The sequence below is a fragment of the Amblyomma americanum genome, chromosome 7 (assembly GCF_052857255.1).
Source record: "Amblyomma americanum isolate KBUSLIRL-KWMA chromosome 7, ASM5285725v1, whole genome shotgun sequence".
NCBI classification, from domain to species: domain Eukaryota; kingdom Metazoa; phylum Arthropoda; class Arachnida; order Ixodida; family Ixodidae; genus Amblyomma; species Amblyomma americanum.
This window is the reverse complement of record NC_135503.1, coordinates 13,948,080-13,969,019: the sequence shown is the minus strand read 5'-3', so window position 1 is coordinate 13,969,019 and position 20,940 is coordinate 13,948,080. Positions and strand designations below refer to the sequence as shown.

The 20,940-nt window shown below is 48.1% G+C and overlaps 1 protein-coding gene across 1 annotated transcript in view; it reads right to left on the bottom strand.

The window, feature by feature from the left end:
* The window catches only part of LOC144098521 (plexin-B-like), a 192,377-nt gene that overhangs the window by 22,496 nt on the left and 148,941 nt on the right, over positions 1 to 20,940 (bottom strand). Inside the window, exons 19-24 of the mRNA XM_077631226.1 lie at positions 9,927 to 10,063; positions 6,422 to 6,598; positions 5,604 to 5,700; positions 3,580 to 3,948; positions 817 to 993; positions 48 to 291 (exon numbers count right to left, since the gene is read on the bottom strand). Of these exons, the coding sequence (XP_077487352.1) occupies positions 48 to 291; positions 817 to 993; positions 3,580 to 3,948; positions 5,604 to 5,700; positions 6,422 to 6,598; positions 9,927 to 10,063 (1,201 nt within the window). The remainder of the gene's footprint in view (positions 1 to 47; positions 292 to 816; positions 994 to 3,579; positions 3,949 to 5,603; positions 5,701 to 6,421; positions 6,599 to 9,926; positions 10,064 to 20,940) is intronic.

Sequence of the window (20,940 nt, the reverse complement as noted above, 5' to 3'; positions counted from 1 at the left end):
TCAATTCGTTTTAGGTGCAACAAAAAAAGTTCGCTTGCGAGTCTTACCTTGCTTGCACTCCGATCGCACACTGTTCTCCAGCGTGTCCATTTGAAGTTGAATTCGCTTGTACTCCCTTTCTGCCTGCGAGTTCTTGTGCTTGAGGATAGCCAGCGTCACAAGGCTGAGAAGCATCAGCACTGTTCCGCCGGCGGCGATGGCTCCCACAGTCTCCGGAGGAAACTCGTAGATCTTCGCTACTTCGTAACGCAGGTAGCCCACTTCATAGCGTAGGTTGTTTCCAACGCGGACCTGTCCGAACGGAAGACATTGTTCAGAGACGATCAATGCGATTCATGAGGCACAGTATGCGCTGGAATGCGTCACGTCGTCTACAAGCGCTCTCCACGAGCTGTGCATCCTTCGCGGAACCCACGTACCTGGCTGTGGAAGGTTGCCCTTCTAGTTGCTGACCCACCCTCGCCATTAGTGCACCTTCTCGTATCCACCCTTTGCGCTTACCACCCTTTGCACCCACCTCCCCACTAAGCTGCGATAGCACTCCCTATTAAGTAAGAGCAGATATTACTGCGCTGCTGAGACCGTTAATCCTTGCGAGCGCAGAACGAGTACCAGTGGGAGTTGCCTGATCTGTATGTTTCCCTTTTATGAGAACTTTAATTGAATGAGCTACCTGATGTGCGACCATTTCCGCGACCAATGGAAACGATCTAGAAAATTAAAAAGTAACATGTCAACTAAACTTTCTTTGTCAAGGAGTCTCATCAGTATACAGAATTAGTCATAAAGAGTTCGGAGATAAAATTTCCTATTTACCACGACCACAGGCAAGTCCATCTCGGTCCGGTGGCCGATTTCGTCGGTGCTTGGCGGCTGTACGTCTGGTGGAGTGCAGACAAGCTGACTCATGCTGAGCGAGGTCAAGTTGCATGGTCGCGTTCCGATAGTGACATTCACTTCGGATTCGGTAGTGGCCAGGCGCAGGCTCTCACCCTGAACGAAAACAAGAAACAGCACGTGACTTCCCAGTCAGCTAGTAGCAATACTGGTTACATCTTTTGTTCCTCTTGCTACCTCTCTCTCTCTGTCTCTCTCTCTCTCTCTCTCTCTCTCTCACACACACACATACACGTATAGTGTGTACGTTTTTACTGCGCATATAGATAGATAGATAAAGAGGAGGAGGGAAAGACAGGGATGTTAACCAAAAAGGGGTTCCGGTTGGCTACCAAAAAGGGGTTCCGGTTGGCTACCCTGCACTGGGGAAGAGGGATTAGGGGGCTAAAAGGAGGAAGAGAGAAGGGGAAAAGGTTTGGTTTGGTTTATAGGGGTTTAACGTCCCAAAGCGACTCAGGCTATGCGGGACGCCGTAGTGAAGGGCTCCGGGAATTTCGACCACCTGGGATTCTTTAACGTGTACACACACACACACACACACACACACACACACACACACACACACACACACACACACACACACACACACACACACACACACACACACACACACACACACACACACACACACACACACACACACACACACACACACACACACACACACACACACACACACACACACACACACACACACACACACACACACACACACACACACACACACACACACACACACACACACACACACACACACACACACACACACACACACACACACACACACACACACACACACACACACACACACACACACACACACACACACACACACACACACACACACACACACACACACACACACACACACACACACACACACACACACACACACACACACACACACACACACACACACACACACACACACACACACACACACACACACACACACACACACACACACACACACACACACACACACACACACACACACACACACACACACACACACGCACGCACGCACACACACACACACACACACGCGCGCGCGCGCGCACACACACACGCACGCACGCACGCACGCACGCGCACGCACACAATGCTGTCACAATTTGTCACTCAATCCAGTCGCTCTCAAGTAGGCAAAGAGTGCCTTGTATGCCTTGTACTGCGCATATAGAGTTCATATAAAACTGGGGGACAAAACAGTGTCTCATTTCTGGAATAATTCCTGCAGGGAAATAGCTTGCCCAATTATATCCAGCGATTCATCTCTTCTTACAAGCACAAGAAAGAGAAGAAAGTGCCTGTTATCTGCGACACAGAGGTTGTTTATTCACCGGAGCGGGAGAAGCGGCGTAAACCACTCGCAGAGCGGGCGTGCACGACATGGTACGTCGCAAGAGTACTGCGCTTGTTTTATATCTGCCCTTAAGTGTGCTAAATGCGACGCCCCGTACAGCCTTCCACCGAATGGAGCATTCAAGGTGCCCTGCAGCGTCCGCCATTTTCTGCATGCTTACCCAACTTAACAACTGTTGCATCTATACAGAGCATGTTGTTAAAGGAGAAAACGATTCCAGGCGATGTACTGCGTACTTTGAAAAACTTCCTTAAAGAATTGGGGCCGTATTTTTCAGCAGAGCTCAAAAAACACGTGCTTCCCTGTGACTGGCAAGTTTAGAATCACAGGGAAATTTTAGTCATTGTACTCGATGTTGATTGATGAAAAGTTAAAGAGGGAAAATCGAACTAATGGTCTGCTTATTAGAAGGATCAGGAGGGTTAAGCGATCGAGTCATGACGGATAGCATGGTAAGGCATCACTGGTGCACTTTAGTGTCAATGTATGGCTATGACACCAGATATGGCACGGATAAGCAACATTATGTCGTGCCGGGTATCACTACGTGCTGTTGCACCAGATGATGCAGTGCTATAAAATGTAAAGCTCGTCGTGCTCGCACATGATGGAGACGTAAGACGTGAGCTTTTAGACACGCCATCCGTTTGACGCCTTTTGCAAAGAGGAAGCGGGTGCGAGGAAAGTGAAACGTCAGCTAGTAAGAGAACTATCATGTCGACAAGCTTTCTCAGACACAATCGAAAATGAAAGGTTCTGTACAAAAAAAAAACTATTGCAAAACATGGCTAATGCGGCGGGCTTTTCGTGACCGGCCATGTCGTATAAAAAACATGCAATGTAAAAACAATCATGGCAGGGGTTGTAATGCGCAATTAGCAAATCATCATCATCATCATCGTCAGCCAGACTACACCCACTGCAAAGCAAAGGCCTCTGCCATGTCTCTCCGATTAACCCTGTTTTTTTGCCAGCCGCGTCCACCGTATTCCCGCATACTGCTTAATCTCATCTGCCCACCTGGCGCCCCCTATTACGCCGCCACCTGCTACGCTTGCCTTCTGTTGGAATCCACTTCGCTGTCCTTAAGGACCAGCGGTTACCTTGCCTTCGCATTACATGCCCTGCCAAAGCCCATTTCTTCTTCTTGATTTCGAACTGGATGTCAGTCGCAAAAGTAAACAAGAGTGCAGGAAATAATTACAAAAGGTCTAATGCATGCATCGTTGAAAAGTGTTGTTTCAATGGCATGTAAAACAGCTCCAGAAGTGTTCTTAGGCTCGACAGCACTTATGCATAATGTTACTTCAACGAACCTCGATGACAAGCGGCTCTCCCTTGTAGAGCTTGACGCCGTCGTTGTCGAAGGGGAAGAAGCGTGGGTCGGAAACGTAGGTGATGTCGCAAGCCACGTCCGGGTAGAACTTGTTCAGCTCCTGCACCGACCGCACGTCGTCCATGATGAAGCCGATGCGAAGTCGCATGGCATCCAGTTGGTCGTCATCCGGCTCGATCTTTGCCGCGGTGTTCCTCTGGTGCTGCCCTCTGGCCACGGCGTGTGCAACTACGTCAGCGCTGTCGCCCTGCTCGGCCTCGTCGTCGAAAGTGTTCTCCGTCTCCGGGTTTCGCAGAAGCACGGCAGGTGAAGGACAGACCATGACCGACGCGTTCAACACGTGGCACGACTGGAACGCCAAGAAAGGATTTTTTTTTCAAATCTCGCCTTCATGAAATACATTTAATTGGAGTGTTTAGAGCCCACTAAGATAATAATAATTGGTTTTTGGTGGAAAGGAAATGGCGCAGTATCTGTCTCATATATCGTTGGACACCTGAACCGCGCCGTAAGGGAAGGGATAAAGGAGGGAGTGAAAGAAGAGAGGAACAAACAGGTCCGTAGTGGAGGGCTCCGGAATAATTTCGACCACCTGGGGATCTTTAACGTGCACTGACATCGCACAGCACACGGGCGCCTTAGCGTTTTTCCTCCATAAAAACGCAGCCGCCGCGGTCGGGTTCGAACCCGGGAACTTCGGATCAGTAGTCGAGCGCCCTAACCACTGAGCCACCGCGGCGGGGCAAGCCCACTAAGAAAGGGCTGCTTTCAGGGTACCGTACTCATGGACCGTAGTGCGTAGAAATCAAAATAAAACTTGACGGGGCCATCCCTTTTTGAGAGCCGCAGTCGCCGACTAGCAGTGCCTGTACCGATCGCTAGTCTTTTGATGAACTTTCTCGTTTAGAATACTGTCGTCTTTGTAATTCTGGCCCTCTATGATACCTATACAATTCTACTCTTCGATGTTCTGCAACATATGTGCCCGCCAGCTACAGTACGCCCTGGGCTCAAATTTTTGAAGGGACGAATGAAAGCGCATGCTGTGTCTGCATTACAAGCAGTTATCATTCGTTAACGTTTTAGTTAGAACAAAATTGTAGCAGAGGATGTGGAAGAGTACTTTACTTTCCCGCCGTGGGCCAGCAGAGGCGCTTATACGGTGCCGGGTATTTTCGAGCCTACATTGCAGTGCTTTCTTGCGACAGCTCTGCACTGGCTGCCACACGCAGCAGGCTTATTCAAAGAAGGCACATGCCAAATGAACATTAAAGCACCGCTGCTTCTCTTCTCCCCTCCCCCCCCCCCCCCCCCGAAAAAAGAAAACAACCGCAAGACGAAGCATTCAGTGCAACAAAAAAAAGGGGGGGGGGGGGGGGTCAGTAGTAATCGCAGATGTTGGCTTTAAAACAATACCAGTGCGTGCAGCTAAGAGTACACAGTGAGTAGTGCTGCAAAGATATCATACGATTTGTTAAGCAAAACACGCTTGTGATAAACCGGCAGCATAAGGAGCACCCACTGACGATTAGCATAGCAATGAATATATCATACAGAGCATGCCAGAGACCGCTTGTCTCTGAGTGTGCCAATGTAGGTAAGTCTTCCTATTCGGCTTCCATTAACACATAACTAGTGCGTCATTTTAAAGGCAATGCAGTTTCGACTAGTGAGACGCCAAAGCCAGATCATCCAAAGGTGTTCGCTCGGTCGCATAATGCAGCCCTGATAACGCACTTAAACCTCCACAAGCGGCACTAACTGCCAAAGAAAGAAGGCCTGCCATTTCACCTTCGGATTATATGTAGTTGCAACTAACAAAACAATATGGTGGTCATTATGACCGAACCTGCAAGCTGTTCTTCGTATTCTTTCGAAAAACATTCGCAAGACTTCAGAAAACATACAGTGTTTACTTTACTACGGCCTATAGCCAAACTAAGAAACAGGCAATTTCGCCTGCTTTTCGTTTTATAGTCAGCGTGTGCCAAATAACCAACTCACCGTTTCGTTAATTTGCCGAAACCTGTTGAAAACTGCCATTCGGGGTTGCTGGATCGACGTCAGATTGGTTCCGTAGATGTGAATATGCCTGCCTCCACTGAAAGATACCGTTACATGAAAAATGAAGGATTCGTCCACCATGTTCTCGTAGCAGCACTGTTTGGCATAAGCTGGCATGCATTACTGTTTGTTCACAAGCAATGCTCCAGGTACATTGAGCCTTAAGAATTTTTTTTAATTGAACGCAATTTATACGTTTTTTCTGCCCAGTGGGCGCGCCTTTTAGGTATCACTACTTTTCAATGGTGTAGAATGCTGATAATTCCGTCAGCCTTTTCGCACTAAATTTGGATCAGTTACCAATATTCAAGTTTGATAATTTGCGGATGTGTTCAGGATACATCGAACTCAGTGTCAAGCAGAATCCACCTACACAAAATTCGTTTTATAATTGTTTAACTAAATTTTCGGGCTCAGTTTGTTACTTAATGAACAACAGACAAAAAAAGGAGATACACATCCGAAGCACGTCACAGCAGCAGGTACAATATGGCGGGGCTGAAGTGCTGTCTGAACAGAGATGCGGCAATATATCCGTTTACTGCAAGAATTAGCGTGTCTGTAGAAAGAGTTTTTCAGCAAGATTTGTGGGCTTTTGGGAGTGGTACAGACGTCAAAGACAGGATATAAGTTACTGTACCGGGCAGAATGTATCCCTTAAATGATGCAGAACCACAGTGTCAGAACACAGGGTGGGATAAAGAAGCTTGATAATAAGAATAACTTAGTATGCACAATTCCTGTCGCGAAGTGCGCACCTGAGGAAGCTCTTCAGAGGCTGAATCTTGTGCAAGGAGGGATCCTCGGTGTAGAAGAAAGGATTGTTCAGAGTCAGGTTGGCGCCGTCGATGCGCAAAACGAGCTGGGAGACCTGGTACGATGGATACGGAGACCTGGACGTCCGGCAGCTGATCTGACTGCTGCTGGCGAGAGACCTGCGATCAGTAAGGCACAGCAGACGCTCGTCAGTCCATGTTGCACACTGGTAAGTTCAGCGGTCTCATTAAAAGAATACGAGCGCTATGCAAATCCTCAATCCTACGTAAAACATGCAAGGAAAACTGTGAAGTACTTTGCAAAAGTTATATAAATTAAAATGGGTGCCGATGTGTGCTCCGGAATGAGAAACAGCAAATAATTACAGATATCGGCAGCTCAAATGCAATTTGGTTTTCTATCACACGGTTCGAGCAAAAGTGTTTCTGGAATCGTACAGTAGAGCTTAATCTAGGGTCTGACGGAATGCCGTCTGGTCAGGTAGTGAGTGGCATAGTAGAATGAATCTTCATTCTGAAAACTTGTAATGCAGAATGTAGAATCTTCATTCTGCATTACAAGTTTGTAGAATGTGTGTAGAATCTTCATTCTACATTCTACAAAGTTCATTCTACGAAGTAGAGCTCAGAAAGTAAAACTAAGTCGAAAGAAAAGTTTTCTACGCTTGGCTGGTGTATCGGTTGATTTCTGAGGTTTAGCATCCCAAAGCGACTCAGGATATGAGGGACGCCGTAGTGGAGAGCACTGAATAATTTCTAACCCCTGGGGCTCTTTAATATCCACTGACATCGCACAGTAGACGGGCCTTTATCTTTTCGCCTCCGTCGAAATGCAACGGCCACAGCGGGAATCGAACCCGTGTCATTCGGGTCAGCGGCAGAGCACCATAACCACCGAGCTACCGCGTTGGCCCCTGCTGCGCTTGGCCGCACAGCAGATGTACGCAAGTGCTTCGCGTACCTACAAGAACTGATGAAGGGCTTTAATGTGTTACAAAGATGTCGACATTGGCGCAACATGTCGCGAGTTTCTGAAGGGAAATCCAAAGGTTTCTGTGTACTGCTTCATCAAAAACAACCGGCCGCGCCAACCCTGACTCTGTCGTACAAAACCAGGGGCCGCCGGTTAAGCGGCATCACAGAGAAGCCGCAGGTTAGCTTCGAGAATTTCTATAAATTAGCTTCCTCGCAGCATTGTTTCCATGCGCGCAGTTGCTTCAACAACGATGTTCACGACATGATACAGACTTACTGAAAGACAAGATTTATCACTTGAAGTCAACCTACGACCGATAGCAAAAAATCATCGCTAGTACTTAGTTCCACGGGATGTGCTTATCTATCCACAGCAAAATAAACCAAGGACAACCTCTCTCCGAATTTTTGAAATTAAACCCCTCACTCCAACTCTCTACTACAACTAAATTACTGCCACTACCACATCATGTGTAAGTAACATACAAAGCAAGATCGGCTAATTTAACATCTTTCTTTGCAGTATGCCGTCTCTGGCAAGATTAGATTAATTCCATGCGCTGTGGCGCCTTCATCCTTTGTTTTATCGCACGCGCAAGTTTCCTCCTTTTCTTGGAGCGTCTTTTAATCGAGGCAACAGAAGCGCAGAAGAGAGCTCGCAAGAGCCTATTTTTGAGCGTCAACGCTTCGTCAGCAAAGTGCAGGTCGATGTCGATGTACCTGGGTCGGAGCGGCCGGACGATGGAAGAGGATGGCTAGCCCTCCCCTGACCGAGAGCAAACTCGCGGCGGGACATTTTCCGTCCACTGTGAGGCCGTAATCAAATCTTGGAGCGGCGCACCTCTGGGCAAATGGAAGGTCCCCCGAATGTCCTCCCAACTTTGCCCGATTCCTTCCGGTTATTTTTGTTTTCTTTTCTATATTTCGATTCCAAAGCACCGGCACTCCTCTGCGCGGCTTGCACAGCGGCTCCGGACTCCTTCATTCCGTCATCTGTTGATTCCCGACCCTACGTGACTAGACTTGTCATCGAGCACGAAGCAAAGAACCTTTTAACGAAATTGACCGACCTGTCCCTTTGAATTCAGCTTATTTCTTTTTTTGCTTTTTCTTTATAACATGTTTTAACTCTCTCCTCCTTTATTGACTATCTCCGTGATGGCGCAGAAGCTATAAACGCACTTTCCCGTAAAAGCGCAGCCCGCAGCGCTTTGTCTATGTAGTCAAGTGCAGGTAGGTCTTGGTTGGCAATAGAATTCAGCGCTCGCGTTTCCCTACAGGCTCCAGTAAAACAGAGAAAATCCGCTCTATATTTCCCGCATGTAATGCAAGCATTTAAGAAAGGACGAGCAATCGCGAACTCTTTAAAAAACGCCATTTCATGCTGGCTAGATTTTTGCCGTACCCCTACATAAATATTTCTTGCAGGCAGGCTGATCTGTCGAAGGGTGACCGAAGTCTGGAAACTTGAGACACGTGGAACTACTTCTGGCGTAAAGACCGGGACTCCATGATGCCGACTTGAGAGGATGCGCTTTTCGCGCAATTAGGTGAGAGCATTTGTGTCAGCCGATGCCCGTAAAAATGTCCCTCAAGGGAAGATGAACGCGCTGGTTTTTGTACCATAGCGGAAATCTTGATACAAACACAAAACGCTAAAGAGCTGCCACTGCCTCCCCGGGGTGCGTCATCATCTTGCGCAACAATTTGTGCACCGTAGCACTGGTCGAATAACAAAGCATCGGACTTGCATGCTGCACTCTAAACCCGAATAGGCTTATATGGGGGTGAGAAAAAAGAAAGCTGCTCTCTGGCCCCCTTTTATAAACTGGAGTGTTTCAGAGGACATCTTACTCCCTTTTTACTCCTTTCTGTTGATAATGTGGAGGTGCTGGGCACACTGATTCTCTAAGGGGCAGAAGCACCCGCTGTTAGGAGCTCGGTTTTCTCAGGGTTGGAACGTTTAGAAAAGGTACGGTGCGACCTCGGAACACACTGTATGAAACCAAGCACGGCCGGCGGGTGATGTGGATGCTCTATGTCTATAGGCCATCGCTGTGGCCAATAATAAAACAAAGCTACCTTCCTCTATGGCATGCCTAAGAGCCTGCACTATTGCTGCTACACTTATGCATCAACCGTCACACTCATCGATCTACCATTAACTCTTATTTAAGAATAAAGGGCATTGTACACCAAAACGGAGCGCTGAGCTAATGACAGATTTCTTAAGATTGATGCGTGGCCTGGATCTTTTCATTTCTTGCCAACCCGGTGGTCATATTGGTGACACAGCCATCTATCCCTATGTTGGGGCTCTGGAATCAAGTGGAAAATTGTTTTCGCTCGACACACTGATCTCGCGTAAAATTTCGTCTCCGATTAGCGCTAAGAGTGTTGAGGCTAAGAAAATTATACATCAACACTTTCCAGTGAAGAATTCGCAGCGACTTTTTTTTTTCAGTATTGTTCGGCTGGGATTAGCCTTAGGATATTTCGCAGCAGCTCTCACCTTTCTACGTGGCACACGATGTCGTCCAGGTAGACGCTCACGTGACTGCCAACGTTGAGGTTGGTCCCGTTCAAGTAGAGGCGAGTGCCGCCTGACTGAGGTCCCACCCGGGGCTGCACTCCGGTTAGCTCTACCGGCTGCGAATAAAGAAAAGGCAATGATGTAGTTTCGCTTAATTATATTTATATATGGTATAGCTATGCTGCACAATTGTTATACCTGTACAGATTTCTTTATCTATATTTGGACAAAGCCCAGTAACGCCATTTACCGATGCAACATGCAACTCCAATATGCGTAGTCAGGGAAATTGGACCGCCCCATTGGACCACCTTGCGCCAAAATTTCCCACCCGACGCCAACACAAACATCAAAGAGCAGGGCTACACGAACTGGTCGACCCAGTCGACAGGGAGGCGACCCTGTCCGGCTGCTGCACCATCGAGGCCCAAAGGGCCTTAACGCAGCGCGCCCGGGCAGCGGCAACCGCCAATGGGGTGCCTGACTAGGCATCCCACCTAGTGGTTGTAAGGGCGTGACCTGAAGACCCCCAACACCTCTCTCTATCATTAATAAATGTTTTCACCACCACCACCAGTCAGGGGATCTAAAAATAATTTCTAGCCCGTCTACCTACGTTCTAAAAGACATAAGCGCAAGCTGCAGAGCAGCTTAACGTCTATATATTATCTGCGAGTAACATAACACCATATTTCAGTATGCACACCAAATAATAGTAAACATCACGATGGATTTCATAATCAAGAGTCGATGCCAGTATGAAATAGTTCGCAGTACTTCCGCGGAATATTTATGATGGGTCTTGTATCGATCTCGCACAGGTTACATACGTGTTTCTACTTGTGTTCGGCCACCTTCTCGCCTTTGCTTGCGACTGCATAAAGCTGCCACTTCCGTTCAGTAGAATGATTTCCTGCAGCGGCTATAAGCCCGCGTATAGTTTCAGGTCGAAAAGACAGTTTTCGGATCTACAGTCATTCTGCCCCATCGAGCGGCGGACCACATCTGTCAAATGCGTTGACGCGCAGAAAGGGTGTATCAGACGTGATGTGACCGATGAAGATGATGATGATGCCAACGACCTAGGTGGTCACGGCGTTAGTTCGCACTATAGGTTCGGGTGAAACTTCACCGCAATTCCACGACGACGTTTGACGGAAAGCGTTGAAAATGGAAGCAAATATCATTCTATTTGTTAACATACGCGCCTTCCTGCTTCAGTAATACACATTCAGTTCTTTGAATGAAACAGGCGTTGTAGCCGAAATGATGGTTAGTGGGCTCAAGGTTCACTTCCGCTCATGTTCATTTTTGAATAGCATAAATATGATCTTCCTCGTGATATGCCGAGACTGACGTCTCAATACGTATATCAGGTCAGAACTGCCCCTTCCCAGCACGCACACACGCATGCGCGCACACGCTTATATCGTTCATATTAGCATGAAGGCGCGATGTAGGAGCAAGGAACAAGTATGTTTCGTCGATCTCAAAAGCGTGGCGAACAAAACCAAGGTCCACTCTCTTCATTCCAACATTGTCGTCAGTAGGGTTGCCAGCTGGTCTAGTTGGTGGATGATCATCTTGAAATGATGTCCGCTTCTGCTTCTGCGCTCCGTATTTTCAAAGAAAGCGCAGTAACCGCATTTTCAAGACTATCGTCGTCAGAGCACAGTGCGGCGTTTCGTCCGTAACTTCCCCGCGTATAAAAGGCATCGCGGGCGCAGTGTCGGCTGCACAGGCGCGCCGGGCGACAGCTTGACGCGTGCACTAGTCGATACACAACAAAAGATGCCGCCAGAGGGAGCACCGGAAAGAGGGGACCAGTGACGCACGCGCGTGGAATGCGCCAGGGGGAGCCCGCGCCGTTGTCTGTGTGTCTCTCTTAACGAGGCCGCATTCACGCCTCGTTCGGCAGCGTTAACGAGTTCGAACGCCGGAGAAGAAAAGACGGGGCCTTTTTCACCCAGGGCTTTTCTCAAAGGACGAATGCGCGCCGCTCTTTGGTATGTTCTCACCACAGCTCGACGTCGACACAATATAACAATTATTTTCCTTCGATTCTATTCTGTCCTTACAGTTCGCTGCCACGGCTGGCTGATCCCGGTAATAGCAAGGGCGCATATGTTGACGCTTTATCAAACGGCACAGCGCAAAAAGGAGAAGGATTGTAATAGAAGGTTTATGTTATGCTTGCCCTGGGGCTGTACTCGGTAACATGGTTAAGATTTCGAATTTTTTGGATTTGAGGAAAAATAAGACTATTTGTCACGATATCGATGAATTTAGATGAGTGCTAGTTTTTTCATAAAAGAATATATGGATGACATAAATCAAACATTTCTAAGTCATTTTGCTATACTGAGATATACAATCAGCGGAGGAAATTATACCACATTTCACCTATCCATTAATTCTCATCAACCGCCCTTTTATTGTGTCGATGAATCATGCATTAAGACAGGGTTTAAACACTGCACACTCGTAATTTCCAAATATCGCACAAAGATTTATCAGTTCTGTGAGATGTGGGCAGACGCATATCATATGGTATGGGCCTGCCAGAAAAATCCGCAAATAAAGACAGTAAATCAGCCAACGAGAGAGGGCTGGGAGGCGACCTAGTCTGACTGCTTGGACCTGGAGTCCCAGAGAACTCTGGTTCAAAGAGTGCGGGCAGCGGCTACCGCCAATGATGTCCCGGAATGAGGACTACCACCCAGACAAGGGAGCGGTGAAACCCTCCACTCTGCCCTAAAGCCCGCCCCAGTGCATCCAATAAGTTTTTACCACCACCACATATCTTGCTCAATGCGTTAGAGCAGCCAGTTACTAATGGAAGACCGATCCCTACCCTGATTTGACATATGCGCTGCTAATCTGCTGGCGTCGATTCGCGACACACCCGTAATGAAAGTGAGGGCGCAGCTCTTCGAGTGTATAATTATAATAATCAAGAAACTAAGAACATTAGCACACGCGTTATAACAGATGCAGGAAGAACAGGGACGACCTATCGGACTTATGGAACGTTCCCACTAACCGCCAACTCCAACAAGTTGTCAGCACGACCGCTTTGAGCGCCGCCACTACGCAGCGCCCTTCGCTTACGCTAGGCGCGCTGACGTTGGCGCCGCGTGTGGCGCGGTTCCATTCCCACAGTGCGCCGGCGAAGCGTGCGCTCCGGTCGGCAGCTTTTCTGCGGCCGTTGGCGTTCGCGGTTACCCGCCGAGCGCAACTGCGGCTGGCCCGGAACCGCGCGTTGAAGCCGGTCGATACCGCGTACAATACTCTAGAGCGTGGAGCGCTTGTTCTGCTCGTCGAGCGACGACCTCTAAAGACTGCCGCATAAAAATATGCTCGCTGTTGATGACAGTGCTGGAATAAGCCAATCGGCAGCGGTTAGCCTGCGTGAACGGCTTGCGATTGGTCGGAGAAACGCTTGCGCTGGCCATTGCCAGGCAGAAACCCCCATCAAGTAAGGGAATTTCTTTCGCAAGAAGCCAAATCCAGGCACCGAATTTAAGTGAACTTTAGCTGTGATTGTAAATTCGCCCACTAATCTATGAAAATCTATCCAAATTAGATGGGTGTGTAACTAACATTTTAAAGCACGCTACGAAACAGCTTCGAATGTGTTTCTAAAGATTAAAAGAAAACTGCGTTTTTCTGAGTTTCTATCAAAATGGATCTGTCTCATTTCGGAGAAAAAGTTCTCAAGTGCGAGATGTTTGATGTATTTGGACTCTTAGAAACAATAGCCGAGTGCAAATTCGACAATAAAGCGCAGGTTAAGCAAAACAGAGCGTAGGAGACATACGCGACTCCCTCTAAAAGTGGACGAGCTCGACAGAGGAGACTTCTGGGGATACAAACAAGTAGAGAACATCTCTGAAAATGCCCGAAACCTGCAGAGTACAATAAAGTTTTATCCTCCTTCTCCTTGCGTGTGGGCTTGGCACTGTGAAGCATTTCGCCTTCAACTAGTGCACATGGTTGCGATGATAAGCGGCGTATTCAGCTCAGCAAGGAGTGTGCTCGAAACAGTTGGAATGGGGCTGCGTGGGTCACCTCGTGATTCCTGCAAGGCCACAGGCAACCCGCTCTTTTCAAAGATGTGGCGCCTTGTGGTGTGTGGCGAAAATTCTTAGACCTGCTGCTGGTTGAAAACAACTGCACGTGGGAAACGCAGGTACGATCCGGTTCCAAGAGGCGCCAACTAGGCCCGCGAAGGGACAAGTGTGCGCTTTACAGCAAGCGCCATCTGTCGCATGCGCCTGTCGTTAACATGAACAGCGCATGCGCAGTGGGAGCTGGCGGTTTATTTTCAACCAGTCGATTTGCAAGAGGAGAGGCGCGCATAGGCAGGGTAGCCGAGTGAAAAAGGCGGGTTCTCGACCTCTTTCGCTACGTCGGGTTACTCGTCATTCCGAAATATTTTCAAAGACGATAAGAGGCGCGCTGTTGATAGAGATAAGACTGGCGCTATACGCCAGCCATAACAGACACCGCGGGAAACAAACACTACAGTAAGCTCCTCATGTTTGCGTTCTTGGCAGCCTTGTGCACTACTGCACCCGCAAACAAATTTCTTCCTTTTTAACTGTTTGTCCACCTGCCTGCGGCAAGGAGGCAAATGAGTATAGAATATGTCCGTATTAGACGAGTAAAGACATGGCAGTGCGATAAGACGCCTGTGAGTGGCTAAAAGGAAATAATCTGGCACACGTTCGGCTTTTCTGACATGCCTACGTACTCATCTCTTTCTCCTAACTACTCGCACTTGTTTGAAACCAGAAATTGGACGCGCTGCTTGTTACACACTTAAATGGTTACAAAACTGTACTTGAGCCATGGATAACATTAAGAGATTCCAGATAGCGACAGGCATAGCGCATGTATACCTCCTTAATTGTTCTAAAGAAAAATAACGAATTAACATCATTGCTTTCTCGAAACGTTGCTGCATAGCTTACCTAACTAATAACATCAGTATTGCACTCGCTTAATGAGCCAGCGCCGAGAGCCGTTCGAGTCTCAAGATTCGTTATTCACACGACATTCGTCTTCGTTTCCTCTTATCTTGACTTTTTACACGACGGCCCATTTCTTCGGTCGAAGAGATTTCACCTTTCGCTGACCACCTTGGGCGCACACAAAGAGGGCTCATTCCCTGGCATTACGCACAACGTGATTCGCGCAGCGAAGAAAAAGAAATAAAGCAATGAGAAGGTAAAAAAGGAGAAAAAGAGTTTGAAGATCAGATAAGGGTGCAGAGCAGTTCTTTTCTAATCTACCAGAACTGAGCAACCATGGGTGGTCCATAAGCAAAGCAGGGCAGCGCCACCACTGTACAAAAAAAAAGAAAGAAAACTAGCGTTGAAAAGCTCAACAAAAAAGGTCTCTCTCGGAATTTGCGCATTTTTACGCTCTCGCTGCCCGCCTGCGGGAAGCCTTATTTCGTAGGGGCGTGCCAATGGGGCGTTCGCTCGAATCCCAGGCATGGATGACGGATGAGGACCTAGATGGATCGTTCCTTTTTCTACTCTTTCCTTTCTCTAGCCCTCCCGAATGAGATGGCCATTCTTCTACGTTCGGCGAGGGAGTGCAGCTTATTATTACCACCTCACGAGCGGAAGAAAGGCTCCGAATAGGCCGCTTCCCCAATGAGAGGTTTTCCCACCTAGCCTTCCTCAAGCTCTTATCCTTCCTTCCTCACCACGTACCACCGGGCACCACCACTGATTTCTTCTGGAACAGTGAAGAGGAAAAAAAAGGACAGAAAAAAAAGGAGATCAGCGAGCCAGCAGTTTCGCACCTCTTGTTCGCTTGCCTGCGAAGTTCGCCCAAGCTGTTCTTTGAGGCCGTTGGAGGAGGCTTAGAACTCACAGAAGGGATGAGTGCGCGCTGATATGCCGGTGACAGGACCTGCGCTCGGGCGCGGCTTTCATAGCTGGCATGTTTGATGCGCTCTCGGCGAGCGAGGCTTGTGGCCCGCTTCGGGTATAGTGGTTGAGCCCTGGTGTCAAGAGGAAGAGGATGCGTTGATTGCTCCACAGTTTGGCCATGCGGTGGTACCATCGGGGCCGTGCTATGGCCGCTAAGCGAAATTACGAAAGCCGGGCTTGTTTTGGACAGAGTTCAGTATTAATAGCAATGAGACGTGATGTATATTCATGAGCGTAGAAAGTGCTGCGTGGACAAAAAAAAAATATTAGAGGTGAGGAGGCCGACGCGCCACGTGGCGGCTCTTGAGTGGACATTGGCGGTGATTGGGATGACTGATGATGCTCGAGTGAGCGATGGTATTCGTTATTTCCTGTCGACTACCGTCAAATAGCCGCGCACAATAGGGCCACGTGACTGATGACGGGCAACCAGTCTGCGCACCTTTATAATAGAAGCTGTGTATTTGAAGTTCCCCAAAGTCCACAGCCGTTCATCATAGTCTCATTTCTATTACATGGCACCAGCAGCGTGCCTACAAGATGGCGAGGCTTCTTTCGTGCCATGAATCTTTGCTTTGAGCGGGCGAAGGAGGATCGTCTGCTATTTGGTGCACTTGAAAGATCCGCCCATTTCTAACGCAAGCTTAATCGGAGCATATCCATCATACAATGCATCACGAATTACATCATGCAAAGCACAAAAGAAAAATATATGAAATGAAAACATAAGCTGAGTAAATGAATTGATGCATTGTTTCCAAGGAATACAAAAAAAGTCTTAGTGTTGTAATGAATAAAAACAAGAAATAACAAGCGAACCACTTGCAATTGGGGATGATGAACCCGTGGCAGGTTATGAACCACTGCAGTGCACCGCAAGAACCGTCGCCCGTTTGTTTCAACGAGCAGGGGCCGTACGCTGCTTCATCAGCGCCTCGTTTCCCGAAGAGAATTTAGCCGGCCACGAAACGAGCGAGGAGCTCACCCCTTTAATTACTCGTAGGGAGCGTGCAGGGGGCGCAGGGAGAGACGCGTAGGGAGCGCTTGCAGCGCCGCAAAACAGACGGCAGTATCTGGTGGCTTGTGCCGTTTCGTGTGAATCGCTCGCTACATCCGTTATCGCGACGACAAGCTGGCGTCGCTCGGGACGCGATGCGGTATGCACTTCGAGGAAAGGCGCGAAGGGAGTAAACAGGGGAATAGGACAGGTGGAGAGGGAAGGACGTGAGACCCGCCGCCGACAAATGAAATCTCCCCCCCCCCCCTCTCTCTGTTCGCTCGTCGGGCGTTTCGAGAACGCTCATCATGACGCACGCCGAGTGAGTGCATATAACGTGCTTGAGAACAAAAAGGCGCACGCCAACTTTTTTGCCGCCAGTTGCGCGTTCACCCGGGCAACCGTATGGCGCGGGAGCTCGCCCGGGAGGCTGAGACCTCCTCCTCATCTTCCCCGGGCTATAAGGGAAGCGAGTCTCTCCACGAGTCTCTCTCTCTCTCTTCCACGCTTCGTGACAGGAACAATTAATGAGCCATTTATCATGGCTGCGTTCCGGCTCGTCCGCGCTCATCTCCGGCTCGTTCCCCGCAGATCCCTTGGGCACACTGGCTCCGCGGAGAGTTTAAGCTTCCTCCCGCGCATACCCCCTTCCGACCCGACCACCTTCCCCAAAACCCCAGAGCAAATTCTCCTTTTTTCCCCCGCATTTCGTTTATTGCCTTTCCTCACTCACCACCATCACCGCGCCTACCCTTCTGGCTCGCCAGAATCAGGGGTAAAGTATCTATGGGAACCGGCGCACGGTAGCGAAGCGTTACTGTATATACGGGAAGCCAACGTCGGCGTGAAGCTTTCGGAGCGGCGTTAGCTCGGGCTTCCCGAAAGCCGTTCAACCGTGAGGAGATCTTCGACGATGCGGTATCTTGCGCCGCGACTCGTGCACGAAGCGACGCTCTTGCGTGGGTATATATTTTCCAGTATTTCCTACCGCGCGCCACGCACAGTGAGAGCCGCTGGGAGGTGCCGTTTCGTCTTTGCCCTAGCCCCCACCTAGCCGTAAGACGTCGTCTAACTTAGTATTTAGCACCACGGTCTCTGAATTCTTGGCTGCTATAAATTTCTATTACGATTTTTTTCCATTACACCAATGGTGCCTTAGTATTTCCAATGCGTACATCACATTTCGACGTGCATTTCTGTGCACCTTACTTACCTCTTCGCCTTGTCCGTAATATAAGAATAAACTTCTTCCTTCATCCACATATTGTTGATGTTGCTAGTAATTTGAATGCTTTTCGGACATTTCTCCGTACATTTTGTGCACATTAAGCGCTTTTTTATCGCTCGTAATATTGACACGCTGAGAAATCATGGCTGCGCGCAATGTACTATTATGGATGAGGCTGCTTTCATGAAACGAGAGTGAAAGTTCGACGAGAACATTCTCCGTGTAAATAGTAAACAAAAGGAAGAGTGACAACAAGGAAACAAGACGGGCACTGTCTTCTTCAAGCCGATTTTTGACGCATGCGCTCTTTGCATTCAGATTGAATAACAGACTAGCTCAAATTGCTGCTTTGCAACTTCAGAACAGCATTAATAGAATTATCTGGATTTCGAATGAGGTAACGATGCGTACCGAGCATTTTTAATTACAAGCGCGGCTTGAATGCTTTTGCGACTTTTTTTTTATTCAAAACGCAGTAAAAGTGGAAACGAACCAGTCAGTTCGACACTCAGTAGTTTTCTGTACTGAGCTTGAGGAAAACAGCATGCGCACTAAAAACCAAAGACGAACTGCAATCTCAAAAGAAAAAATTTCCGCAGCATACGAAATCTAGAGCACTGCAGCACCTTTACACGATCTCCGCACTTCAAACGCAACGATATTGAAATTTCTGAAGCGCCAAGGCAGAATCTCATGTATCTTTTTTTTTCCCGAAACATGATTCCATCTAGGACATCTGCCAGACCGTTCCTCTTCCTTTCGTCACTGTATATTTTTATTTCTCACTGCGCAGATCGCTCGAAGGTGGTTTTCCCACACTACATGTTTGCTTCCTCCCCTATATCTCTAACACCACGACGGGAATTAAAAATTTAGTGGCCCATATATTCTTGAACTCGCACGCCGGCGGGCATAAATTATAAATAAAGCGCCGTAAAGGTAGAGCAGAGAAACATCACAGTGAAAAGGGGGGGGGGGGGGCATCGTTTTCCACTTCCTTCTTTCCTTCTTATTCGTCTTATACAAGATTACATTCTACGACGTTGAATAACGCATAGGGAAGTTGGTCCCGCGCTGTCTTCGCTCTCGAAATTGGATTCCCCGAGACCCCGAATGCGCAAGCGTCTGTCCCGTCGCCGCGTCCCAATAACACACGCACAAATTTGCGCGCCGCCTGGATCACGCTAAATCGGCTTAGAAGAAAAAAAGGAGCTAAAAGCATCCCACGGTAGACAAAGTGAAGCAGGCCGCGCATCGAATTAAAATGTATGCAAATCCGGTCTGCTTCTGCTGTACAGGAGAACGCCTGAGCCGCTGGACCGTCGGAATTGAATTTCGCCCCGTAGAGCTCCTGACTCCGCGGCGAAGGTCGAGCGCTGCACCGCTGCACATGAACCCGCGAGCAGAATGGGCGGCCGGCAATGCCTGGATCACGATACGGATGCCGGGAGATCGCCAAAACTGCGAAGAATTCCTGCCTATAGAACGGGCCGCGTTTCCCAGTGATAAATAAATGAAAATACATGTAAACAAACAAGTAATATTTGACACAGACGTGATAATGCACTATAAGTCGTGTTGATGCTGCGCCTCGCTCAAATGTTTGCAGCAAAACAATGAAGGTACTTCACAGCAGCGTCTGCGAAAACATTATGTTCCTTCTGTTCTCAACCGGTTACCTAAAGAAATGTTTCCTGCTAACTGCAAAAAAATCGTGAAAGCTTGCCTTGACAAAATTACGTTCTTAGCTCCAGAATTCTGTTTTGATACTACGATTTTACATTTTCTTCGTTTTCTTTGTTTGTTTTCTCGCTGCTTGTGTGCATTTTTGCGTCCGCACTTTTCGAATACATTTTAGTTTTCCCACGCCCCTTTTTTGTTTTTGTTTGTGTGCTCGGTGCATGAGTTTTTGTGCCGTCTGCTGCCGGGCGCTGCCACTCAAGCCTTCTAAGGCTTTGGCAGGCCCGCATTTGTATTGGAAAGAGAAAATAAAAATTTTATTATTAAAAAAGAATTTTTGAAGGCAAGTCAGTTCGGCACTGCATCAATCATCCCATATCAACGAACTTTCAATCCTCTCAGGGACCTAGTTTTGCATTAATCGGTCACTTTTATTCGATTTTAGTAGGGTTGTGAGATTAGTATTTTTCGAAACCCTGTCGAATACCAATTGTGCAACTTTGCTACCGAATTGAATACGAAGAGTCTACCTTAACTCCGATTTGAATTGTAACCAAACAGTGACAGAACCGAACAAAATACGAATCGAATATTTTCCAGGACATTCGCTGCGTCGAATATTTGTACAAAACGAATAATCGTGCGCTTCTTAACTAAAAGCTAGCAACTGCGATACGGTACAGCGCTATAACTTGTGGAGCTATAGTATAGCTGTGAAACGATGCAGCCCTAATGTCCGCGGGGGGGGGGGGGGGGGGGGGGCAACACGAATTCGGTAAGTTAACTCCATGGCAATCGTGTCGTAGGTAACGTAAAAATACTTTTTGCCGCTTGAGTGGACAGCGAATAAACTAAAAAAATATCTAAGTATCAAGGTAGAGTTTCAGAAACCTGCCCGAGCCCTGTAGCATCGGCCTATCTAAGAGACCATGCACTAGACTTGAGAACGCCGCCACAAGAACGGACTGTGCCATGGTGCAGATCTATGCAGCATGCCGAGAGACGTCGGAGAGGGCCCTGTTTTGCAAACAGTCGTCGAAGAAAACCGTGTGCTTTATTCGACGTTCGCGCCTATTTGAAAACATCAGAACATATTTGGTAAGCTTCGAATTATTTTAAGCGCGCACATCCTGATCGTTC